At 49.9% G+C, this 26,476-nt stretch overlaps 1 protein-coding gene across 17 annotated transcripts in view; it reads left to right on the top strand.

The window, feature by feature from the left end:
* The window catches only part of PAX2 (paired box 2), a 92,179-nt gene that overhangs the window by 31,208 nt on the left and 34,495 nt on the right, over positions 1 to 26,476 (top strand). For 14 of the 17 annotated variants that reach the window (XM_072805670.1, XM_072805668.1, XM_072805675.1 and 11 more), the window contains 3 exons: positions 11,313 to 11,398; positions 13,105 to 13,224; positions 19,023 to 19,091. In XM_072805670.1, coding sequence (XP_072661771.1) covers positions 11,313 to 11,398; positions 13,105 to 13,224; positions 19,023 to 19,091 — 275 coding nt within the window. The remainder of the gene's footprint in view (positions 1 to 11,312; positions 11,399 to 13,104; positions 13,225 to 19,022; positions 19,092 to 26,476) is intronic. The other 3 variants (XM_072805674.1, XM_072805678.1, XM_072805676.1) reach the window with 1 other exon arrangement.

Raw genomic sequence — 26,476 nt, 5'->3', positions numbered from 1 at the left:
GCTGGAATAAGCTAAAATAGCTAAAGGATGGGCCCTCTAACCCACCTCCCACAATCACACCGAGAAAGCAATTACCGAATCCTACACCACCACCCAGATCCAACATCATTACTCAACCCACATCACCAAGGAGACACCCATTAACCTAATCTCTGAGACATACATTACAAAAAAAAAAAAAAAAAAGATGCTGATATGATCAACGAACACAATAATTCAAAGCAAAAACACAGACATTGCTGCTAAACAATACTTAAATTCCTCCAGCTCAGTGTTACACAAAGTGCAGGCACCTCAATACAATATCATGAAACACCAAGTAACCAACCTTAAGCCAGCTGCGGGAATGCACTGGGGCACAATGCAATGCAACGTACACCCAACACAATTCAAACTCTCCATCCTGCAGGCACACCCATACACAAAGGCTGAAAGCATGTGACTACCAGGGCAATAGTGAATGCTGGTTCGACATACACAGAGACGGAGCTGGCAGTCCAGCACCCAGCTCTTCTGCACACCCAGCAGAAAATGATCACAGCCACAGCATCCCCAAGCTCAGTGCACTCCTGATCCCCAGGCACAGCGCAGCCTGCAGAATGCAGTGGCACCATCCCATTTCTCCAGCAGGTGGATGTGTCCAGACCATCACCTTCAATAAGGCCTCCAGGCTCTGGTTGCTAGTAAGAGAATAAAATGTCCCCTGAGCCTGCTTCCTGAGACAGGACAAATCAGCTCTATCCCGGCTGGGGTTTAATAAGACTTTGCTGTTACTGAAAATGACAGAGCTATAGCGATGGAGGGAAAGGTGGGGGTGGGCTGGGAGGGGGCTCACCAAGCTGGGTGCAGGAATTCCCCCTTCCTCCACCAAACCCTGCCTTCTGTGGCCATTCGAGAGCCGAAGCCCTCTTGCTGGGTGTTCACTGAGTATCGATTCAGTCTGCAAGCAATTTTAATATTTCTTCAGGGACTTTCCAGCAACAGCACAAGTCATTAATTCACCCTCCCAAATTGCTTATTCAATAGCAGGAACATGGCTCCTGAATAAAGTCCCAGAATTTATGTGACTCGCACGAGTCAGGAGGTCAAACAACTGTTATGGAGCGAAGTTAAAAATCCAAATAAAATATTGACACTTTTTTGGGGAGGGGGAGGGGGAGAGTAAAAGTATTTAAAATAGGTTTTTGTTGCAATGCCCCCAGGATAAAGAATGGAAGGAGACTGAAGACAAGTTGGAGTTTATAAAATCAATGGGATTTATTGCACATCTACTTGGCATTTAATAATTCTCTCATTTCCACATCACCCCCACCCTGTCCTAGCCATAGACAGAAAGATACACAGGTGTACAAGTGCACATTTATGCACATCAATACCGGTGCATGGACCAATATAAAAACACAGTTGTGATGTGAGAATCCCAGACACTCTGGGAAGGGACCAGTGATGAGTGTGACCATGGCTTACATATTTGTCAGAAATAGGCATAACTGGGGCAGAAATTCATGAAGTAGGTTTTGATAAATATATCCAGTATTATAAATCTTAGATCAAAAAAACTTAGATCAAAAAAAAAAACTTAGATCAATGCATCAGAACAGACATGAATATAAAGATACACTAATCATAGTAATGGTTTCTAGAAACATAGCAACACTTTTGTGTACAGGACCATCACATAATCACGTACATGGTTTGGAAACTAAATATAGATAGATAGATAGATACAGAGTATTTGGAAACCCTACACCCAAAACCTACAAGTGCATATAAAATACTGAACCCATAGCCACTTAACCTAAAATTGTGGTTCCTTTGTAATGTGGATGTGCTGCTCATCAAATACAGGAGAGGGGCTAAGCATGTTTAGTATCACCGCTATATGCAATTTCTGTTCATTGTCTACGCATGCATTTGCTCTGTTGTCCAGATCATACATGGGAAAATACTATGCCCAAATAGTTAATAAACACAGATAACTAAGAGGTAATAGGTTCAGCCTATAAACATTGGAGTCCCAGACCCAAAGTCTGACTCCAGTGCCATTAAGCGTGTGACCTTAGGCAAATTGCTCAGCCACTTCGTGGTCTCCTTTGTGTAATAGAGAACATGCGTATCTGATAGGGTTGTAGCTAGGATTTAAATGAGCAAATGCATTTCTCACAATGGCTGTCATTAGTGAATATGAAATAAGTTCTAGTTATTTCTTTTACTACTATTATATGCAGCTCTTCTATTCAGGCCCAGCCCCTCATAGATTTTACCTACTGTTCTTTTTTTTTTTAATATTTTATTTATTTGACACAGAGAAAGAGAGCACAAGCAGGGGGAGCAGCAGGCAGAGGGAGAGGTAGAAGGGAGAAGCAGGCCCCCTGTGGAGCAGGGAGCCTGATGCAGGACTTGATTCCAGGACCCTGGGATCATGACCTGAGCTGAAGGCAGACTCCTCACAATGAACTGAGCCACCCAGGCGCCCTCCACCTTCTGTTCTTGATATGAGTTATTCTACCCGGTGGTTAGCAGCATGGGTTCTGGAGCCAGATTCCTGGGTTTAAATCCTGATTCTGCTACCTAACAGCTATATGCCCTTGGGCAAGTTATGTTAGTGCTCCGAGCCTCAGTTTCCACATCTGCAGAAAAGGGTTAATAATCTTCACAGGAAGTTGTGAGAAATAAATTAATCCAGGTAAACTACTTAGCACAGTGCCTGGTACATAGTGAACATATATTAGCTCATTACATTCCCTAAGATGTTATCCTTATTATTATTAATAATAACATTCTTTTGTTATTCAGCAAATAGTTTTTAAGTGCTAACATTACACCAGGCACTGTTACTGGGTGCTGGAAATACAATAGTGAGAGAAATGGGTGTGACATCTGCCCTTGTAGAGTTCAGAGTCTAGGGACACTCAGTGTGAATTGAGTAAGCAAGAAAACAGGCTTTCAGCTCTGTGCTAGACCCTGAGGGGAAGAGGGGTACAGAAATAAATAGATTGGAAAGCCAGGGTGGAGCCAGATTGGGAAAGATTTTGAAGGCCTGGCTGAGGAATTTTGAATTGATTCTGTTGGTAATAGGAAGCAATTGTAGGGTTTAGCCACATCACATTCTTTCAGGAGACAGACTGATGGATTGGTTTCGAATACTGGAGTCACTGGGTAAGAGATGGGAGGGGCAAGAGGCGAGGAGGTCAGGTCCCACCTTTGCTGCTGCTCAGGGCACTTCCTCCAGGCTTCCTTCATCTTGCCCAGGGAGGTAGGCATGCCAGGGAAGGACACAGAGCATGGACAGAGAGGACCATCACATCAGGCAGTCTTCTGGACCTTCCCAAGCAGGACCATGGGGTGGACAGCTGGTGGACCCTAATTCTAGCCCAGAAGCCCTGACAGACGAGGGCAGGGCTGGTGGTGAAAGAAGCTAGTCTGGTCACGCTCTGGGCTTGGCATGCACTGCAGACTGGTTTCCAAATGGTTAGTTAAACACATTGCCCCTTAATTTTTAAACCTATGCATATCTTGAAGTTAAATCAATCCATATGCTTACCATTCATCATATAAACCATCACTATTGCCCCCTTGGGCCAACCCCATGGCCCATCTAGCCTGGTAAATTGTATCTGGCCTGGGCTCCCAGGGACACATGGTGGAAGGATTATCGCTCTTAGTGCCAGTCTTAGAAGGCTAAGTGATTCAGAATATCTAAAGAAATAATATCTAAAGTAATATCTAAGGAACCCAGTGGGAATCTATCATCTTAGAATATACAAAAACTATTTTGAAATTATTTTTATTTTTAGCCTATAGTTTAGTTTCCATGGAGGAACTGATAGCTTCTTGAATTTTGGTTACTGGGTCAGTGGGAGTCAGGATCAGCAGATGGAGAGAAATTCAATTGATAGATATGAGTAAAGAACCTTCTGAGCCTACTAAGACTTTCTCTCAACCTTCTCAAGGCTCCCTTATATAACCATAAGGATGATTTCTTCATTCCCTGGCTTAAGCTAGTCTTCTCAAATATTAATAGAGTTTAAGAATGATCGGGAGAGCCTGGGCCTGGGTGGCTCAGTGGTTGAGCATCTATCTGCCTTTGGCTCAGGGCATGATCCCAGGGTCCCCGGATTGGGTCCCACATCAGGCTGCCTGCATGAAGCCTGCTTCTCCCTCTGCCTACATCTCTGCCTCTCTCTGTGTGTGTCTCTCATGAATAAATAAATAAAAATCTTTAAAAAAAAAAAGAATGAAATGATCTGGAGAATTTGCTTAAATACAGATTCCTGGACCCTACCACTATCAGAAATTTTATGAGAAGGGCTGAGGTGGGCCCCAGGGATTTGATTTTTAGCCTGCACCTCAGGGGATTCTAATGCAGATGGTTCAAGGACAGTGGTTTGAGGAAACTCTTCTGCAAGGTTTTCATCTCTTGGGGCTCAGTCTTGACTTCTGAGAAGCAACAAAAGAGAGACTCATTTGGGAGGAGCCCTGTTAGCCTCCAAAGCTGTATATTCCAGCTCTACCATGCTATAGCCAGAATGGGAGTTCCTGCCCATCCCTTCTCCTCATCAGCAGCCATGCTCATGAATAGACCCTGCCTAACCTATGGGTGGTTGTCCAAAATGAAACCTGCAGGGCATGTGAGTGGGCATGGGCAAGCCACTGTGACCTGCACAAATTGCAAAGCTGGAGCCTAGGAAGACAAAATTTGCGCAAATCACATCTGGGCTGCCAGTGAGGAGGGGAGGTTGGATGGATGCTGTTTCCTCTGTGAGGAGGAGGTCATAAATTTTAGGGTTTTAGTTCCTGGGTGTACAGAGGGAAAATTCTAGTTATTTGGAATTCTTGGGAATAGGGAGAGGAACCGTTTTTAGGAGAGGTGAAAATTTTCTGGAAAATCTATGATATTTCACTTGAGGTTTTGCCATGAAAAGTCTCCAGCTGTTTCCATTGTTCCAACTTGACTCAAGGCTGAGCCAGGAACACGTACCTGGTAGAGGCAGTTCTTGAAGGCCTGTGTTGAAACAATTATGTGCAATCACTGGGCAAAATATCCTTTGCTGAAGCAAATATCGTTTTGTCCTCTGGAATGATCCAGCCTCTAATACCTAGGAAGCCTGAAGGCACTGTCAGAGGCTCCTCCCACCACTCCCCTGTCTCAGTGGACGGTGGGGCCAGCTAGTCTGAGACGTTCTCTAACCTGGAGTTCCCTTGATTTACTAAATCAGGAAAGACTTTCCCCTATGAGGAATTAAATATTTTCTGCAAAAACTCTGCTAAGTGGGCAGTCTACCCTCTGACAATTTAAACTGATTTTTATATGTGTATGGTACGTGTATATAGACACCTGACTTCTTGCCCTAAAGAACCTTTCAGCAAACCAGTAATATGACCAATTTGCCCAGGGCCAATCTGCCGTTCTACTAAGAAGTAATTCCATCATGAGGAAAGCAGTCTGTTCTAGGCAGCTGGACAGGATTTTATGGGGACATGCTTGGAGATCCCATGTATATATCACATTGTCAAGAGCTGGCTCCAGCAGGTATTATTACTCCCATTTTAGAGAAGGAAGACTAAAGCTCAGGGAGCCCCTTACCCTTTGTCTCTCAGAATACGACAGAAGAGACTGGAAATAGAATCCAGGAGTTTGGATTCAGGGCTTTAGGGTATTTCTTTTTTGGAGATAGGATAGCTTGGTGGCTACCAAGCATTTATACTCCTTGAATTCAAACCCCAGACTTGCCATTTATTAAATGGGTGACGTTGGGCAAATTACAACATGGCATATATACAAAATGGGTTGTTGTGAGGATTAAGTAAACTGTTTGGGGCACGTAGAACATTGCCTAACACATAGTAAATAACTCAGTAGACAATGGGTTTTTTTTTACTGGAACTCTTGCTAGGGAAGCATTGCTACTAGAAATCCTGACCAGTCTAGTCCTGGATATGCTGCCACCTAACTCTCTCCAAGGTGAGCTGTCTGAGGTCACCTCAATGCTAATAGGACCTCCTCTTGTCTCCACCTCAGGGGGAGTTTTTGCACACCATTTATTATCATATAATACAATGCAATATAATATCATACATAACATAACATAATATGATGGGTAGGTTAACTTGGAAACCCTGAGGCGGACCGTGGATGGATGGATAGATGAATAGATACATTTGTACTAAGTATACATACATTATATCATTCTATTGATTTGTAAAAAGTTCCCGGTCTGCCTGGCTGTAATGAGATTTTTGAACTTTGCGTGGCGATCAATGAGTGGAATATTATTGGCCTGGAGAATTGATATACCTGCTCTCAGTGGCTTGTTCTGCTCTCAGGCTGCCCCGGCCCCCCAGGTGTACGATTCCAGCAGACACTTAACCTTTTTTACAGTGTCATCAGGCTAAAAGGAATCTAATAGTGACACAGGACTTGTGCTCAGCACTCTGCCACTATTGCTTTCCTGTCACAAATAATTTATAGCCTTCTATTTCCATCCCTGAGCCTGCACCCCAGCCCTGCCTCCCGCTTTCCCCCAGCTCCCAGGAATCAATAAACTCACACAGCCACAGTGGGACCTCAGGGTGCCGAGAGACAGACGGACAGACAAAGAGAAGGGAGACCAACAGATGGGCAGAGAGAGACACAGGGGAGAGAGACAGAGGGTGAAACCCAGAAGAAGGAAGGAAAGGAAGAGGAAGTAGGCGACGGAGGAGAACCAGAAGAGCTTTCTTAGCATGTTGGGAGCTCCTTGGTTTCTTCATGAGTTTAACAAACTGTTAATAGGAGACTCATTACCTGCTTTCATTCTAGCTCACAGAGCTGATGAAACTGTTTTGATCTCCAGCTTGGTGGGAGGTGGAGGCCTTCTGGGAATTTAACCAAAGAAAGAGTGACTTCACCTGCCTTGTCATCTATACTCTGAGGCGCTGCCATAGCCCCCTGGTACCTACTGGGCCCCAGAGAGGCTCCTGGTCATAATGTCTGTGGATCCTTCCCAGTGCCCCCAGGCAGGGGGCCCCAGTCTGTCTTCCTGAGAGTCTCTCTGATGCACCTCTTTTTGGGTCAGGTCATGACACCTGCTGCTGCCACTTCCTATCTTCTCAGTGCTCCATCCGGGGCCTCCCTGGCAGCTACATGGACCAGGATGGACCGTGTGGGGTTGAGAGGCCTCCTGCCTGCACCCGGCTCATCCCTAAACAGAAGGCAGCCAGTCCTGGTGGTCACTCAGAGGAATACTACTACTACTACTACTATTAGTTGTTATTATTATTAGCATTGGCATTAGTGTTTATTGAGCCAAAGGTCATACTAACCACTTGACATGCATTATCCTGTTTAATTCTCTCAACAATCCTAGGAAGTGGACAGTATTATTAGCTTACTTTACAGATGAGGGAATCAGAAACTGTCAGGGATTTCACAGGTAATAACCTAGGGGTTTCACTGAGTCTCAGACTCAGGCAGACTCAACCCAGAGCCTATTCCCTTCTTCCCTTTGCCTTAGTCACACCCCTGCTAAGTTCCTAAAGTCCCCATGCTGGGCTCAGGCAAAGCCAGGAAACATGGGAAAGGAAGGGCATCCCTGTGAAGGAGAACATGCTGGAAAGAGAAGTGGGGACCAGGTGTCTTGATGGGGCTATCTTTCATGGCAACAGGAAATGGCACTTGCCAGCCCCCTAGTAGAGACGCAGACTTTGGGACTCCCCAGTGATCCATACTTGCAGACTTGACTTGAGGGCCAAACTGGCCTAAGGCCATGGAGGCCATAGATACATCTGGCTGTCTTACAGTGCCAAGAATGAAAAAGATTGGAAGAGAAGGAGGAGAAACGGGGAAATAGTATTAGATAATCACCCAAAGCAATGCTTTACTTCATCCTTTTAACCTCTGGTGATAATCCCATGAGTTGCTGGGCTATGTACAGGATGCAGGTGGGCAATTGATGACCACCATTATCCACGATCCCAGTTCTTAAAATTCCCAAGATCAGCTCTGGGGACTTCCAAGTGCCCACTGTCCGGAGCACGGATGGGCACTGAGAGCATTAGTGGACCACCAAGCCGCTGTCAGGGAGTAGTGATTTTCCATCACTTGCTGCCTCAGCTAAATTTGCACCAGTGCCCCAGGGGTCAGAGGCTCAGAGTAACAAAGATGGAAACTCCACGAGGCCATTTGGTTATCTGAGTCAACTAGCCCCAGCCCTGGGCCTCCCTTAGTCCAGTGCTCATCAGCCCATAGACTGGAGCCACCCACAGCTGACCTGTGCGATCCCAGAAGCTTTTGCTGCAACCAGTTAAGGGCAGCTGCTCTGAGCTGCACAGCCCCCTTCTAGACTTTTCCTATAGACCAGTCTACATTGCCCTCAGCTCCCATCTTATCTTTCCCATTGTGATCATGCTCCAAACCTTTCCCTTACACTTGAGACATGACCTTCCCTTCTGCTTTGCTAAGAGAGAAAAGCTGTGAAAGCTCCTCTTCAAAACCTTTGGCTGCCTCAAAATGCACCATCGCTCACCAATCCCTCCCTGTGTGTCGTCTTCTTCTGCCTTGTTCTCTTCGTCATCCACGCTCAGGCAACTTCAGGTTCTGCCTCCCCAGCCTACCAACATATCCAGATCTTTCCTACTCTGTACAGCCTTCCCTCCACTAAGCTGCCAATTCCACCCTCTGGCTTCCACACTTTTCTCTCCTCTCCTTTCCTACAAACTTCTGAAGGCAGTAATCTACTTTCACTGCCTCCCTCTCTCCCTGTTCACTCCCTAACCCCTTTCTGTTTGGCTCCTGCCCTAGTTGCTTTGTTGAGACCACTGTCCCCCAAATTCCCATACCTATGCCTCTTCTTATTCCCAGTTCCTTCGAATATTTGCTTTGTCATTGGTGCCGTCAATTAATTATATTCTCCTTCTGGAAGTGTTCTTCTCCATTGACTTAAGTGAAACTGCTCAATCCTGGTCCTGCCATTTCCAGTGTGACCAATTCTGACCCCTCTGCAAGGTCAGGTTCTTTTCCCCAGCCTATGAAATTAAGTGCCTTCTAACATCCTCTCCTTAGGCCTCTCGTCTCTGTCAACACTCTTTTCCTTGACAGTCTTAAATCTGCATCTCCTGTGCCAGCTGGATACTCTCCTACCACCTCAAACACTGCATGTTGGGAACAAGACTAGCCACCTCCTTGCATCTTTCCTCCTGCCAGTGGTACAAACCACCAGCCTTCCACGTACACAGAATTGGGGTCTTAGGGCCATGGTTGACTCCAGTTAGTGGCTAAATCCTGGCCATTCTGCCTTCACAATGTCTTGTAGAATCTTTCCTTTCTTTCCTGAGACCTCGTGCCTGTATGTTGCTCTACCAGGATCTTCTCGTATGTGTTCTCTCTAGTCTCGAAAATACTGATGGCTTGAGACTCTCTAATCCCGGTTGCTGCATGTTGTGAGAAGTAGGACAAAGTAAGGAAAAGCACATGTTTTAGAGACTGAGTTCTGCCTCTCCCCTAACCAACAGTATGGTCTTGACTAAGCCACTTAACCTCTGTCAGCTTTGGTTTTCAATCTGCAAAATGAGGATAATGGTATCTACTTTGGAGGTTGTTGGGTGTTGGGTGAATGAACAGTAGTATGCATAAGTAATATAAATTGCATATGCTGTTGGCCCATAATAGATGATTAACAAATGGAAAATCACTATTATCATCGTCACTTCCAAGTTTTCAGCCTTATTTCCTCTTTCCCCTATACGTATCTCCACTGTTCCTGGCTGACCAGCCTGGGCTTTAACCTCTTAAACTCACTCAGCTTCCATGCTTTGCTTCAGCCTTCCTCCAGCACTTGCTTATAATGCTCCCACCCCCACCCCACCACAACTTCTTTGTTCATCTTAGTACTGTAATATTTTTCACTGGGAAAGAGACTTTTGAGATCCTGGAGTCCCACCTTTTTACTTTACAGTTGAAGAAGCAGAGGCCCTGAGTGGTAGAATGATGAGCCCAAAGCTATCGTGGCTGATGAGTGGCAGCATCAGAAGCAGGACTCAGGGCTCCTGCCAAAGGGCCTGGTGCCCTTTTCACTTTCCTCCATCCTTGGGGCCCTTCATCGATAACAGCCCTGTCCTCCTTTGAAGGTCAACATGAACATCCACCTCCTCAAGGACTTCTTTCCCAGTCCCCCTCCTGCAAGGGGCTGGATTCCTCCTCTGCCTCCTTCTAGCATTTACTGCCTAGCCCCTTGGTGCTCCTTAGCTTTCTCTGAGTGTGTGTCTTTCCTCTCCAGCTTCATCTCCAGCACAGTGAGGCAGGTGCCTTATCTCTATTGCCTGTGAGTGCTCAGTTAAACCAGAGTGGTATCCACTCATGGCCTCTGACTCACCTGGCTGGTTTTAGGTGAACTTGGCCCACATGCCTCTCTGTAGGGAGGAGCCATGTCATAGGTGAAGTTGATACCAAGGGTACCTAGTTTAACTAGTGGGCGGAGGGGAATATTCCTCTGTTTGGGCTTTGGCATTGGTTTTTTGCATCACTGAGCCCTGGGCTCCTCAGATCACTGATAAGCAGACCCATCCTCCACCCTGGGATGTTTAATCCTGCCCTCCAACTCCACAGTGCACAGGTTGAGTGCCAGGCTTTTCAACTGGGCTGGTAAAGAAGCTGTGATCCAAGTAAGAGCCCAGAGAATTGGATCATTGGGCCAGTGAGCTGGGCAGGGACAGGGCAGTAAGTGGGCTCAGGAAGAAGACGCTTGGGACCTGGCATCTGGCAAAGGTACCTGGCATTGCACTGGGATCCCAGGGACAAAGGGGCCACCTGTGACCCAGCCCTTTCCTGGCTATTTCTTTTTAGCTTAAGAAATAGGGAAATCTCCCCCTTGTCCCAACTCTAGAGGACTGTGATACAGTCCCAATAGGAAAGCCAGCTCCAAAGTGATCTCCAGCCCCAGGGAGTCCTGTTCCCAGGAGGATATTTGCATGTAGTTGAGGAGGGAAGGGACAACAAGCCACCAGGCAGTCCCCACCCCCAGAGAGGGGAAGGATGCTATGCTCTGCTCACTCCCCTGCCCCAGTCCTTGCTACTGAAAACCAAGCTGCAGTTCAGAAGATGCACATTGCAGGAGAGAATACAGACCACCTCTGTCCAGTTGCACTAGGTTGGATCTGCAGAGCCAGTGGGAGGGAAAGCTCATGCCTTGCAGCAGTCAATGAGGGCAGGAATACAGGGAGCAGATGGATGAGAAGCTGGGGAGCTTGGGAGAGCCCCTCTGCAGGGCTGGGCTAGAGCTGGTGCAGGTGGGAGCAGGTATGTGATGTGTGATGCTGTCGTGATGCTGTTGCAGGATCATCAGGACCAAAGTTCAGCAGCCTTTCCACCCAACGCCGGATGGGGCTGGGACGGGAGTGACAGCCCCTGGCCACACCATTGGTAAGAGGGCTCAGGGAAGGGAGGAAGCGGGGTCCCACCCAGGAGAGCTTGAACCACCTCCCCCCACCCCATGAGTGGGGCCCACCTACCCACCTACCTGCAGTCCCAGGAACCCCTTTCTCAGCACTTGCCTTCCCTGAGCTCCTACAGGTCGGGGTCTCCCCAAGAGACTCGCTAACCAGGACTGTTCTCTGCCTCCCGCCCACATCTCCTTGCAGCTGCCTTGTCTGTCTCTATCTCTGTCTCTCTCTACGTGAAGATTTTCCTTTAGCTTTTCTTCTCCACCTTCCTCCTCCTCCCTCATTTTCGGTTTTTATCCGATTCTGTCTCCACTTGCCTGGACCTTCTTACTGCATTTTGTAATTTTTAAAATTCTTTCTTTCTCTTTCTTACTCTCTCTGCCTTTCCCTTTCTCTTTTCTCTTCTCTGTATGTGTGGCTCTGGGTCTGTTCTCATCTCTCTGCTCCACTCCTCACAGCCTCTTTCCTCCTTTCCTCTTTTTTTTTTTTTTTAATTTTTTTTAATTTTTATTTATTTATGATAGTCACACACACACACACAGAGAGAGAGAGAGAGGCAGAGGGAGAAGCAGGTTCCATGCACCGGGAGCCTGATGTGGGATTCGATCCCGGGTCTCCAGGATCACGCCCTGGGCCAAAGGCAGGCGCCAAACCACTGCGCCACCCAGGGATCCCCCTCCTTTCCTCTTAATGGGCTCTCCTCAACCTGTGTCTCTCCCCTCTGCTCTGTAATTCCCTGCTGCTCCAGCCTCCTTATCTGCTGGTCCTTGCTCAGGGCCTCTCTGAGATGACCCAGGCCCATCAGAACACCAGCTAACAGCCCCTCCCCTATGGTCTTCCCCTTTGGCCACTGCAGCCCTAGGTGAGGCCCGAGCCGTTAAGGGCTGGGATGAGGTTATGCTCCTCCTGCTGGCCCTCTTGGCAGCTGTCCTCTTCTCTCTTGACCAGCAGGAAGTGGACACAGCTGGTCCTGGCCTTCCCGAAGTTGGCAGGAGCCACTGTTTCTGCAGCCGGGTTACAGTGTGTGCTGGGAGGGAGGGTTGGGCCAGGCTGTACCCGAGCTGATCACCACGGAGTGAATGTTTTCATGAGTCTGTGCCCTGAGGGGGAAATTTAGAATTCAGGTGATTTCAAGACCAGAAGCACCAGGGAGAAAGGAGCTGCACCCTCCTGGGGAATATCACGACTGTTGTTGTGTCTCCTAGAGGGTCAGAGACAGATCCTAGAAAGCCGCACCCTCTGAAATAGGACTGGCAAAGGCCAGCCCAGGAGACTAGAGTCAGTGAGCTGGGGTTTGTTTAGAAGGGTTGGCCCAGCCCCGGGGATTGGGGAGCTGTGCAAGGAGGCCTCCTAGGAGCTCCTAGAAGCTGGACCACTCACTCTCTAGATTGAGCCCATGTTGGTGTTTCTGTCCATCCTCAGGAAGTGAGTTTAATGGCCCAGCCAAGTCACGAGAGCTGTGGAGAAGGCCTAGGGTTAACTGGTCACCGCTTAGCCAGGGCCTGGACAGAAGTGAAGAGGGTGCACTGTATGGCCATGTGTCCCCTCTAAACCTCAGAGAACGGAAGGCGATATGGGCTCCCCATCCCTCTTATTTCCTCTGCTTCTCTCTGCCCCCAGCCTTGGGGCTTTGGCCTTCAATCACAGCTCTTATCCTGATGACATTTCCTCCTTACTCTCATCCAGTTCCCAGTACGGCCTCCCCTCCTGTTTCCAGCGCCTCCAATGATCCAGTGGGATCCTACTCCATCAACGGGATCCTGGGGATCCCTCGCTCCAATGGTGAGAAGAGGAAACGTGATGAAGGTAGGGAGGAGGGAAGAGGCTTGGCTTCCCTGTGCATGCTTTGTCCTTGGACTCAGAGCTCCGGTTTCGGCCCGGCCTCACAGCTGCTCTGCTGTGAGATCAGTTTTAGTAGCGGAACCCAGGTCCCCCCACTGCCCTGCTGGCTCCTGGAGAGGGAGGCCGGCTGCTGGTGGGGCCCTCAGCTTCACCATCTGCTCAGAAGCCTCGATGGCCTCATCTTCCTCTGCGACTGCCCCTAATATCTCAGTGGGGTGCCAGGTTCATGCCAGCGTGAACCATGTACCCTGGGAGCGTTCAGCTCATCTCTGACCCAAGGATGAAAGGCCGATCTGCCCTGGTTCTTACCTGATCCCAACCCATCAGAAGTTGGGGGCATGATGTCATATGCACCTGACCCAGGTGTCCTTTCTCTGTGACACACGGATTCTGCCCCCCATTGAAGCCACTCAGGGAGCTGGACATGGGCCCTCTGTATTCTTCTTCCCTATGGGAGGAGACGCCATGCAGGCTCCTCTCTGTGCCCCCCTTTCACATTCCTTGTAATGCCTCAAGGTGCCACCAGGTTGTCAGGGAGTTCAGAGGAGGGAGGAATGAAGAAGAGAGAAAGGGGGGAAAGGACATGAAGAGGGAGTGGTGGCTATGAGCTCAGGAGAAGGTGTTTTACAAATGTTGGGACATGAGGGGGTCCCTTCGTGACCTTCTGGTTCTCTTCTGATGAGAGAAGGGCCCAGGGCGCAGGGCCAGTGGCCCCAGACCAACAGAGACACCAGTGTCTGGAGCCTGCTTCCTGTCCCAATCTCATGGTCCCTTGTCTGGGGAGGGTTATGATTTTAAGGGTATCTCCCATGAAATAGACAGAGTCTTCTAGAGATGAGCATGAGGGGGACCGCATATCCCATTAGCCTGGACAGTCCCAATTTATGCCTTTTGTCTCTGCATCTTGGCCAGTCAGCATCTCTTTTTTCTCTCAAAAATGTCCTATTTGGACAATAAATAACATGGCTATCCCAAGCATAGACAAGCCCCTTGATTGGGGCAGCATTAGAGGGTAAGAAACAGAGAAAGGGAACAAAAGTGAGATTCCCTGGGCATAGGCTGAAGAGAAAGAGGGTGTGAAAGCCCTGGCCTCCAGCGGAAGGGACAGAGTACGGGCGGGAGAGGCCTAGGTCTGGCAAGACAGTGATGACCTGGTGCTGGCCTCCTTCCAGAAGCCCTAATGGCCTCGTTTCACAGGGAAACAGCTTGTCTGGCTCTATTTCTCCTTCTTCCAAAATATTCAAACCCATTTGGCTGCCACGGCCTTTGCCACTCACTAAATTTCATTGTGGTTATTTTGGCGGCAGCCCCTGATGGGCAGGGGGAGGCTTCAGAAAAGGCATGAGGTCCCAATTCTCCCTGGGGGCTTCCCACATTCTGGCCTTAGCCAGGTGCCCTGGCACCCTGAGTGGTTTGGAAGATTCTTCCTCGGGCCCCAAGGGTTTCCCCTTTCACCACCAGCCCCTGCATTTTTAGACTGTGGGATGTCCAGCAGGTGGGGTGGGGAAGGCCACAGGACCTACCCATATACTCTCCCTTATTGGTCTGCGGTTGGGGCCAAGTATGCCCTCTGTTTCCTGGGCTCCTCTGGGCCATGAGAGGAGGCCAGGAGTAAGAAGGCACTGTATGAGACTGTGGCCACCCAGGGTCGGGCCCAGTCAGCCCAGAACAGAGTGCTCTCCTACCTGCAATTGATCACGCTCATTGTTTCCAGTCAATTCAATTCAGTGAACCTTTCCTGTGCATCAGCTGCAAGAAAAGCTTGGTGCTAGGGGATCCCAAAGCAGAACAAGATATGATTCTTGTCCTTAAGGAGCTTATAGTCTAGTGGGGCGTGTAAAACATGTGAGCCCAGAGAGCAGAAAGGCCCATCAGATAGCTGTGTTGTGATAGAGGTCTGGGCGGCAGGCCATGGGAACTCAGAGTCAAGAAGGAGTAACCTGGCAGGAGGGCTGCATTTTGAGGAGGGGCTTGACTGATGTATCAGGGGCATGTCCAGAACAATGGCAGTGTGAAATCCTATCTGGTAGACAGAGCCTCTTGATCAAAAGGTACTGTGGTGAGAAGATGCAGGTCTGCCCTGGCAGGAATGAAGAGGCACGAGGGAAAGGCTGGGAGTGAAGGCTGAGCAAGCACATGGGTTAGGGTCACAGGAGATCAGGCCAAGACCAGACCATATAAGGAGTCTGGACTTTTCTCTGCAGGCTTGAGTAGCCACTGAAAGTGTCTGAGCAGGAAGGGAGAAGAGCAGGGCTGGGTTTGGGAAGACAATCTTCTGGCAGGGAGACTGTGATGGCAACAGGGAAACAACTTAGGAAGCAGTTGGCATCTTCTAGATGAGGGATAATGTGGACTCTCAGTTTCCTCTTACTGCTGAAATACTTCACCTCCTGGACCTAGCCAGGGTACAAGGAGGATCTGAGGCCCTATTTCTTTTGGTTGGGTGGATGGGGGCGGTGGTTCTCTTGCCTTGTCTCCGCCTCTCTTCGAGCAACCACAGACTAGTTGGGGCTGCCCTTTCCCGGGTGGAGGCCAGCACCTATGAAGGAAGCCAGTTGTCCCCAGCTGGCCCCCACCCATTCCCCCTGGGCCGCCACACACACTTGACCTGTGGGATCCAGGTGGAAGGGGAAGGAAAGGAGAGGGCAAAGGCAGACCTTTCACAGCCTTGCCCCCTCCCCCATCCTGGCTGCCTCCGGGTGCCTACAAGCAGCGGGGGCCCAGTTTGCATTAGGGAGCAGCTCAGATGATTAAGAATAGGAGAGATAATTATGTGTCAAGATGATGTAGCCCAAGTCTGCAGTCAGGCCAAGGTAGCACAGCAGCTGGCAGGCCCTTCGCAGGAGGCAGCCTCAGGCAGGGGCTGCAGACACCCAGGTGTGTCCTTTAGTGACTGGGCCAGCACCACAGGCAAAGAGAAAACTGACTTGGGGCACTGAGGGACGCTGGCATGGAAATGGGGATGCATGTCAAGGGACTAGACCTCCAGGGAGTGGAGAGGCCCATCCCCCTCCAGGAGGACCCAGCTGCCCTGCTAGGCTGGCCCCCACATGGCACCAGGGCAGCTCTCTACAAGTGCTGTACCCCGAGGGCAAGCTGTGAGCCTCTCTGTCCTCGAGGAAGGCGCTTCGGCTCCTGCCTCTGGGTATGGTTCGGCCTATTCTTCAGCACTAACAATGTCACGGTGGTGGGCATTAGCGAGGACAATCACTGCAGCGTGTGCTGGCATTATTGGAGACAATCTCAGCAGTAGTTATTGGTGTTCACAGTGATAATACCCAAAGCATTATTGGCATTGGCACTCGGAATATGGACAGCATTATTAGTATCTGCAGCAATCATATCTGTGGGGATATTAGTAAAGGGCCGATCAGCTGTGACTCTGGGGAGAAAGGGAACCGACAGTGACTGTGAGCCTGCTTGAGACGCCTTCTCATGCGCCTTGGCCACCGGAAGTATGGAAAAATCCCCAGATTTTCCTTTGAGAAATGTGCTAGTCAGGAAGCGTTGGCACTCTCCACCTACCTGAGTCCAGGAGCTCCCAGAATGAGACGGGTAGATGGACCAGGGTTAGATGAGGAACTATGTCTTGAGGCGCCCAGAAGACAGGCTATCCATCGGTCTGAGAAGGCAGATCGCCGTGTAGTACCCTGCTAAGATCTTTACCTCTTTTGGGCTACAGTTTTGGGTGAGTATATTAGTGTCCCTTGAAGGGACACCACTTCCCTGAATGCCGTGTACTCTGGTTTACGTGGCTGGAAGATAGAGACCTTTGTATTTTGGGGGACTGGAAACCCAAAGTCCTTTGCCTTTCACCCAGTTGCTTTCAGCTGTAGCCCAAAGCACTGCTGTCCATGTGTATTATTGGAGCACGGAGCAATGACGTCACTTGTCTAAAAATCCAAATGAAGTCATGTGGTAGGGGCCTGTTGATCTGTGTGAGGGGCGATGTGTTGGTATCCTCTCATGATGTGTGGGATCGCCAGGGGCTGTGATCTGGCATTCCATTAATTAGACGCACAATGAATTGTGCAGCTGAGTGGTGCCAAGCCAGGGCAGTTGTGCATTTGTAGACAGGGCAGGTTGCACAGCTGCAAACGGCTCAGCTCAGTCACTGCCTTTGATAGCTCCTTTCTGCTCTGGCTGAAGCCATAATTGCAGAAGGAGGCTTATTTCCTTAGTTCCTTTCCTTCCTTGAAATCCTGACTATGTTGCTCAGGTTAGACTTGGAGCAAATGAGGGGATGCGGCTGCAGCAATGAACAGTGCCTGCACGGTCGGGGGGCCCTGGCTTCAGGCAAGAGGAGACTGCAGGAGTCCCAGCGAGAAGGAGGATGCCCGGCAGAGGCCAGCGGGCAGTCCCTTGGGTGGCGTGGGTGGGCAGTGTGGCACAGTGGGGATAGGTGCTGGCTCTGGGGTGGGGCACAGCTGAGTGTGAATCCTGGTGGCATGGGCAAATCACTAGTCCTTCATCAGCTCTGTCTTCTCCTCTGGAACATGGAGATGGCAACAGTACTTACTCCAGGGGGACTGCGGAGAGGGCTTCCCAGAATCACGGGTCGAGTGTCGAGCTGCATCCACTTTGGAAGACAGGTCATTGTGTGTCTGTGGGGAAGGACCTAATAGACAACAGGTTTTGAGGGGAAATGAAGTCATGTCAGAAGGAAACTTACTTGGGCCCAGGCTCCCTAATCTTGGTGCAGGAAGCTGATGCTGGGATAAGCTCACTGGGACCAGGGAGTGGGGAAAAGATGTCAGCCACCCATGTGTGATTGGGAGGACCTTTGTCCATCTCTACTTAGTCATTTGCTCTGTGTGGTTATCCAAATGGGCCACATGTCTTCTCTTAGCATCCACAGGCATTTTATTTTATTTACTTATTTATTTTAAAGATTTATTTATTTATTCATGAAAGACACAGAGAGAGAGGCAGAGACAGAGGCAGAGGGAGAAACAGGCTCCCTGTGGGGAGCCCGATGTGGGACTCGATCCCAGGTCCCTTTGGCCTGAGCTGAAGGCAGATGCTCAGCCACTGAGATGCTCAGCCACTGAGCCACTCAGGCATCCCTCCATAGGCATTTTAGATGTGTGTAAATAAATCTAGGACCCCCTTCTTTTCTAACATGGAGGCATCCCTTCCCATATCCATTGCTGTGTGTTTCTGTTCTCACATGTAAGTTTATTTATAGATCTAAGGAAACGTGTGTTTGTTGTTTTATGGACACCATGTAATTTTTGACATGATTGATGCAAATGTGGGTACGTGTGTGTTTTCTACCATTCTGTGATCTTTGGGTGAAGAGGGGTGTGGAACGCCATGCACTGGGCAGGAATGCAATCTTCTGGGTAATGCATATACTTGAAGAGACGACCAAATGAGAGCAGGTGCAGATCCACCAGTACTAGTGAGCAAGAGAGCTCGAAGCCAGGCCTGACTATGTGACGGCTCCAGGGTCCTGAGACACAGGTGGTGAGGTGAGACATACAGTTTTGCCCAAAGGGCCCTGTAGGCATCACCTTGCATTCTGTAGGCAAATGGATGGGCTGTCCTGAGCTTGCCTCCAGGTTTGCCTGGGACCCAAGGCTGGGGAAACTGAGGCTGGGAACCCTTACACCCTCAGGCTGTGTGGGAGTTGTCACTCAGAAACCTCACAGCCCTTTGAAGAGGAGCCTGGTCTCCCAATCTCAGGGTCTTGCCCCCAGTCTTCTACCTGCCTGCCTTTCAGGATCTCTCAGTGTCTGTCTGTCTCTCATTTGCTCTAGTTGAGGTATACACTGATCCTGCCCACATTAGAGGAGGTGGAGGTTTGCATCTGGTCTGGACTTTAAGAGGTATGGGGGCCAGAGGGAACATGGTGTGGGGGTCAGGGGAAATAGTTGGGGGGTGGGAAGGGTGGCGATTAGAGATAATCCAGAAAGTGGGCTCCTAAGAGCCAGGGAGCAGAAAACAAGGTGGGTGAGGCTTCCGCTGGGAAACCAAGAGGCTAACAGAGTCTCAGGGCCTAGATCACTTCCGCCATGGGCCACTGCTGGCTTTGGGGGCTGAGGCCCCGGGTGACCTGGAGGGTCACGCACTCAGTGGATGGGGGGCACTTTTTCCAGCCCTTGGAAAAACAAAGAACAGATCGGGTAGTAAAACAAAAGCAAAGGAGACCTGGAAGCACCTGACAGCCCTAATTCATCACGGCCCAAGTTTTTTCCTGTGTTCCCATTATATTTGTTTGTAAAAGTGGAAATCAATTTTGAAGGTAATTTTCTGGAAAGAATGGAAGGGAGGTGGGAGGGCCGGATAAGGCAGAGATGGTAAAAGGAAAAATTTAGGCCAGGCACAGCCCAGGGGCAGCTCTTGGCAAGGTGAAAGAAAATTGCATATTCAATCTCCATCCATGAATCTCCCTCACTGCTGCCCGCCTCCTGCTTGAAAACAATGAAGGCTTTTTCCCAACGCTGGGCAGGGCCTCGGTATCAGCCTCACTTTAACTTCAGGATCATTAATCCCCTGATTATTGAAGGAGAAGAGAGGGTTGCAGCATCGTCAATTCCGAAGGCATACCCCCCCACCTTGTGATCGGGCCCTGGCTGGGCTGGGGGTGGGGGCAGCCCGGTTGAGGTGAGGTGTTGTTTCAGAAGAGCATGGAGGTGGGGAGGGAGGAAATGGGGAGCCAAGTGGACTGGGGGGAAGGAAGCCAGGAGGAGGGTGGAAGAAGGCAGTCATTACTGCATACCTCTGTTGTGTTGTTATTGCAAATTAAAAGTAGCATGTTCCACTCCACAGCTATCTTTGGGGAGGGAGGGGCACCAAGGGAGGTGGGGGATCTTATCATTGCTTCTTCAGCAGACCAGCCGTGGTGTCACCGTGTGAGGTGACATTTGAATTTACAATTCCGCTGAGAAAAGCCATTAATTCACAAATTAACATTTCTCCCTCTCCCTCTCTCTTTAACACTCTCTCCCTCTCTCACATGGATGTGCAAGCAATTGAAAAGACAAAGGAAATAGCCTTAAGGAAGAGACTTTACTGCTAGTCTGTCTGTGCTGAGACTGCTCCCCCTGCTTCCAGATAGATAAACCAATTACCTGAGCAGCCCTGCTCCTGGCCGCCCGCTCGCCTCCTTTTGTAGGCTGCCTCCATGGCCGGATTACACTCGGCGTATCTCATTAATGTAAACCAGGCATGCCCTGCTCACTGGTCTCTCTTCCCCACTGTCTTTCTGGAGGGGCAGCGGGAAGAGAGCTGGGGTCAGAAAAGATAGACAAGGAGGACTCTGGGAAGAGGACCCCTGGGGAAGAGGCCCTGGGACCTTGGGTGTGACTCGACTCGGTCCTGGAGGAGGCTCATGGGGGAAATCCGCAGGTGAGCATTCCCTGGAAGGCTGGCACGGATGGAGGTTGAGAGGCAGAGGCAGGAGCCAGAGCCTGACCCCCTCAGGCCCACAGAGCTGGTTTCCATGGCCTTTTGGTCCTGATGCAGAGGACTGGCAGAAGCAGAGAGCCATCCAAGCCTGGCTTGCATGGGAAGAGCTTAGGGAAGTTTTGCTGAGCATACACCATGTGAGCAGGACAGGATTCAGCCTGAAGGAACTGGGAGGGGAGCCGAGGAGTGTCCGGAAGACACCTTGAGGCTGCACCATATTACAGATTCCTTAACCTAAACCTGGTATGTTGGCACCATTATGTCTGTTTATCACCTACTCCTTCCACACATACATCCCCAGCTGTCTGCTTCCCTTCTCAAAGAATACCCCCACTCCCACCCGGGAGTGTGGAACCGGCGGTGGTCATGCTCTCAGAACCCTGGCGTGAGCTTACATTGTCAGCAGGAAATCACAGAACCTCTTTTGGCTTTCATTCTCCTCCAGGCCCTGGTCAGGCAGTCAGAAAACATTATATTGGCAGGGGGAAGCTGAGAAGAGTTTGAGTTTCTTTAAGGAAAGGTACTCTGTGGATGGTTGCTGGAATTATATGATTTTACCTGCCCGATACCACCCAGCCCCAGGTCACAGACTCTGCCCTCACGAAGCAGCTCCTATGAAAGTCCAGAAACCAAATCTACACGAAAGTAGTAATCTGTCTGGACAAGTGCCTGAGTTTAACTGTATCAACAAAGCTCAACCTATGTTCATTTTCCAACAAATAGTCAAAACCTGGCTAATGTCCACTCCAGTCCAAGAAAGAGTTAAGGTTCAAAGGTCAACAGTCACTAAGACATCAAAAAATCCACTTATGGACATACATTGTTATGATTATATCTTCTCAGTAACCTGGGAAATTAGACAGTTTGCACCTGAGGGGAGGATCTTTTCTTAGTTGGATCATATTTTTTAGCCAAATTTTCTGTCAAGTTATGGCCATGAGTGTAACACTGACTATATCGTTACACTTCTGTAGGGGTAGGTTATGTAGATATTTTATTAAGAACTTAACCTTGGCATCTGTGCACACATGGGTTTACTTTTTTCTGGCTGTGTGAGGTTGACACAGGTGCCTGAATTTGTACATAAATCCCTGTGTTTCTACTAGAGACTGGCAGCCAGATCATTAACCAGTGTAGTTTCCCAGCCAGTTCATGCTGTTGTGGATAAAGAGTTATATTTGGTTGTTTGAATAAGTTTGTTGAAATTTAGCACAAAAGAGACTTTTTTTTTCATAAGGTGCCAGAATAGATAGGTTCACCCCACCCCCCAACCAGGAGAGAATGTACAAATCTGCAGTGGATGGAGGTACCCATGTCCCTCCACCACTGGAAACTGGGGTGGGTGTAGCACAGTATCACAACTTTTCCAGCAAAGGCCTCAAGTCCTCCCCACTCCCCGGCCCCCACCCCCCATGTCTGGACATTCTTGCACACATGCATGCACACCCATCTTGTCAGAATTTGTCTTCAACTCCTAGTCTTCCACTTGGCATCCACCTTCCAGCCCTGCAGGTAGGCATCATTCTCCTTCCTCCACGGGCAAGGGCACCAGGCGAGAAATCCGCTGCCTCAGCTCTGCCCTTCTTCCCCAAGTGCAGGCTATGGATGCAGGAGGGAGGAGCCAGGTCTTGCTGCTCCTGGGCTCACCTCCCCAGATGCCTCCTCCTCTGCAGGCCAAGGGGCAGCTGGGAAGGGCAGGGGCATGGGGAACACTTCAGAAAGGGTTTGGAAGGAAGGTAGACCAGATTGCTGCCTGGCAGAGGAGTGGGTCTGAGCACCCTCCCTGACCTTGCTGGCTGCTCATGAAGGAGCCCTGAGCTCTGAGCTTCCCTGCCTGCCTTCTTCTGAGCCATGGTGGCCACAGGGCTCTCCAGGACCCTCCCCATTCTGTCCTGTGTGGGGGTGAAAAGGCAAGGAGGGTTGGGGGAGGGCTGGGCCCTGGCTCTGGGGCTGGGAGACAGATCACGAGCCTCAGAGCCGAGTTGCAGCAGAGCCAGTAATTCAAACCATCCTGACCCTTCGGTGAACCCGAACCTGCTGACCTTGACAACACCAGACAAGGGAGGCCTCAGAAACCTCAACCTGCATGAAGGCCTCGCTTTCTCTCCCTCCCTTCCTTGGAGCCCTGTGGCCCAGCCTCCAGGTGGCTCCTAATTTGGCTGTCCCCACCAAATGTCAGTATCCCTCCCTCCCTGAAGTACCCGCCTGCCTGCCTGCCTGCCTCAAAGCACCCTCTGTGCTCAACTCCACTGGAGACAGGACGTGGGCATCTCACGGGGCCCCTCCAGGGCCAGGCCAAGGAATCCCCCTTTATACAGGGCTTTTACACCTTGCCCATTCTCTTTCCGCCTGAGGCTTCATCTTTTTCAGAAGCACTAGCTATAGTGTTTGTGTGTATGTGTGTGTGTGTGTGTGCGCGCGCGCAAGTGCATGTGCACACAGGCACGCACGCATGGGGTCTGGGTGCACACAGGGGCAGGGATAAAATGTGATCGAGACAGAGCGGACGGAGGAGGGAAGAAAAGCCTGAGGAAAGCAGCCCCAGGAACCTGCATTAAAGTCAATGCAGTTTATGAAGTGTATGCTCTCCTCCTAGGGAGAGCTGGATTCCATCCAACAGCCTCTCAGAGCCTGGCAAACAGCTCCTGAAGCAGAAAGTGCAGGCAGGAGCTCGAGCAAGCCAGTGACAGAGGGAGGGATGCGTGGACACACACACACACACACACACACACACACACATGCACACACACACTCAGTGCCCCCTCCCCTCTCTTCCACAGACTCACACAGAACTCCCTAGACCTCAGCAGACTGCAGAGTTGAGATAGATGGGTGCAGATAGTGCGTTTGGTAGGAGTGACTCCAGCTGATTGACTTTCCTTCCCTTTCACCTCCCTGCCCCCGATCTTCAGCTCCTCTGGTGGTGTGGCCAATCTAGACACTCAGGCAGTGTGGACCCTGGCGGACTGGTAGCATGGCAGATGGGACGGAGGGCAGCATGGACCACCGGCACAGCCAGTCTGTGGAAGTTGCTCTGCGTGAGGGGCAGTCTGGGGGAGGTATACAGAGTAAAAGGGACCAAAATGTGGTGTCTCAGGAAGCTGCCTTTTTTTCTGATGCCAGGATTCCTTTTCTCTGGTCCCTTGGTCCAGGCCAGCCGGGTACCTTGCAGCTAGTGAAGACAGCTGCTGGAGGCTCTGAAGGAGAAACAATTAGAGACGTATTTTTTTTCTGGGAATTCAAAGGAAACAAATGGTTGACAAGGTTAGGATATGAGCACTCAGAGGGACTTGTAAGCAAGGTGGGATATCTGTCCTTCTAGACATTTCTTCATGTGCACAGACACGTGAGTTCATGTGTGCATACCTAATAATAATATGTACATGGGCCAGAATCTTTGACTTTAAAAGAAAGAGGAGTGTGTAGGAAAGGCCTTCACCCCTACCTGTGGGGTTGGCATTCCGTTGCTTGGCAACCCCTGTGCTTCCGCAATGTGCCTCAGCTGGGGATGGCGAGTGGGGAGGGAAGTCTGCCTCCCACCTCTTCTCAGAAACTTTGTGTCCCTGTTCCCGAGTTCGGCCAGGAGCTGGAACAGAGGAGGACAGCAGAGGTAGAGGTGTCTGAAGGCGGACAGTCGAGGGAAGAAGTGTCAAAGGGAAAGTGAAGGATGGACAAAAAGTACTGATTGTGGGGGATGCTCTGAAGCCAGGAGATGATAGGCATGGAGGAAGGCAGAGAGTGGCCAAGGATGGCTTTCGCCCTTTCTCTCCCCTTCTGTCTCCTTTCCCCTGCCTCCTCCCCTCCCTTCCTCTCCTCATCCCTCCCCTCTTCCCGCCACACATCTTTATTGGTTCCGGTAATAGCGTTGATTTGCATGTCAGGCAAAGCCTTGCTACACACACAAAAAGAAAACCCCAGCCGTGGCGGTGTGGCAGTGTCAGCTCTCGCTGTTGTTCGACAGTGTAAAATTAAATTAATAAAGCCCCCAACACAGGAAAACATAACAGGAAATTAATGGCCTTTACTGTCGCTCTGATGCAGTCATTTGCAACCCTGCTTTCCGCACCAAAGACTTCATAAATGCAAGCAGTTTCTCTAAACAAGCATACTTAGGGCGGCCTGGTATGTAATTTTTCGCCTTGCTTGTGTCCTTTGAGCTAACAAAGCCCCCTTCCTTCCTGGCTCCAGAGAGGTTTCTAACTGGTTCTGGCCCCAGCTGGCGCCCAGCACCAGGCAGGAGGCCCCGGCCTCTCCGTGAGAACCCACATAGGGCTGAAGGAGGACTCAGGGTCTCACACAGACACTCAGCCAGCCCTTTCCCACTAGCGGCCCATGAGCCTGGAGCCCTAGCCTCTGCCAGCCAGCCAGCAGGAAGGCACGGTGCCTGCTCCCAAGCAGGAAAGTTGATCACTCTGGGGAATTCACTCAGACGCACCCAGTGCTCACTGCTCCCCTTTCTCTGTGCATTTCAATTCTCCCTCCATGACCTGTTAGCTCCCCTCCCATCGTTGCCTCTGGTCCCCACTTCCTTCCAGCTTCATCTCTACCTGCTCAGCCTCCTACTTCATATATGGGTCACACACACTCACACTAGCTGTGTGCTGGCTGCACGTGCCCATGCCCTTTCCTGCTACAGGTAACTGGGAGGTGTGGGAGAGGTTACCTATTCAAAAAGGGGAAAGTAACTACTGGTATAATTCTCTAGAGTTCTAGGTCTCCCCTCTACTGTTTGGTTAGGAAATATGAGGACCCTAGATGATCATTCAGGTCATCCTTCTGTCTTTGGGCAGATTTCCTATAAACCATTTCAGAGAGTTGAGAGTCTGTGGTTTTGCTTTGGTGTGTAAATAGTGGAATAGTGAGAAAACTTACACTTAACATCTCTGGGGAGCTTTGTATCGATGTGGGGCCAAGTGCCCACTGTGTTGGGATGTACGAGAGGAACAAATAACCAACCAGGGCTGGGGTCTCTAGGAACTTAGAATCTACTGGGAGAGGCAAGGCCATCACACATCAGACAATAGGCTGCTAATTAAATGCTGAACCATGTGGCTGAGCATTCAATAGGAATCCAGGGAAGTGGCTAGAAGAGCAAGCAGGAGACGGGACTTGAGCCCAGGAATGGCTAAGATGCAGAGAGACTGTCTCCAGAAACCCCTCCCATGTGGAATGAGGCCAGTGGCTAGGATGAGGTTGGTGACAAGGCAAGGTCTCAGATTCTTTTTTTTTTTTTTAATTTTTAAAAATTTTTATTTATTTTTTAAGATTTTATTTATTTATTCGTGACAGACACAGAGAGAGGCAGAGACACAGGCAGAGAGAGAAGCAGACTCCATGCAGGGAGCCTGACATGGGACCCGATCCAGGTCTCCAGGATCACGCCCTGGGCTGAAGGCGGCACTAAACCGCTGAGCCACCCGGGCTGCCCAAGGTCTCAGATTCTTAGAGGTCATCTGGTCTTATATGCCACTCACATAGAACTCTCCCTTCCAGCAGTTCTGCCTGCCAGGCTGCAGCCCCTGCCTGGACATAGGACATACATGGACAATTGTCATTGTTAGCAGAACTGCCTTTATACTGAGTCAGGGTAGTGTTGAGGGAAGGACCTTGGAATCCAGATGTCTGGATGTGGGATCCATCTGCACTCCTTACTGGCTGTGGGATCTTTGGCTACTTACATAATCTCTTTGAATCTCACGTTCCTCATCTTTAAAATAGACAACAGTATTCACCACTTAGAGTGATGGTAAAGATCTCCCTTTGACACCCTCTCTTCTTTCCATCTATCCTTCCCAGTTTGCTG

This window comes from Canis lupus, chromosome 29 (assembly GCF_048164855.1).
Source record: "Canis lupus baileyi chromosome 29, mCanLup2.hap1, whole genome shotgun sequence".
NCBI lineage: Eukaryota > Metazoa > Chordata > Mammalia > Carnivora > Canidae > Canis > Canis lupus.
The sequence above is the reverse complement of the archived record's forward strand: the minus strand, read 5'-3'. Positions and strand labels throughout refer to the sequence as shown.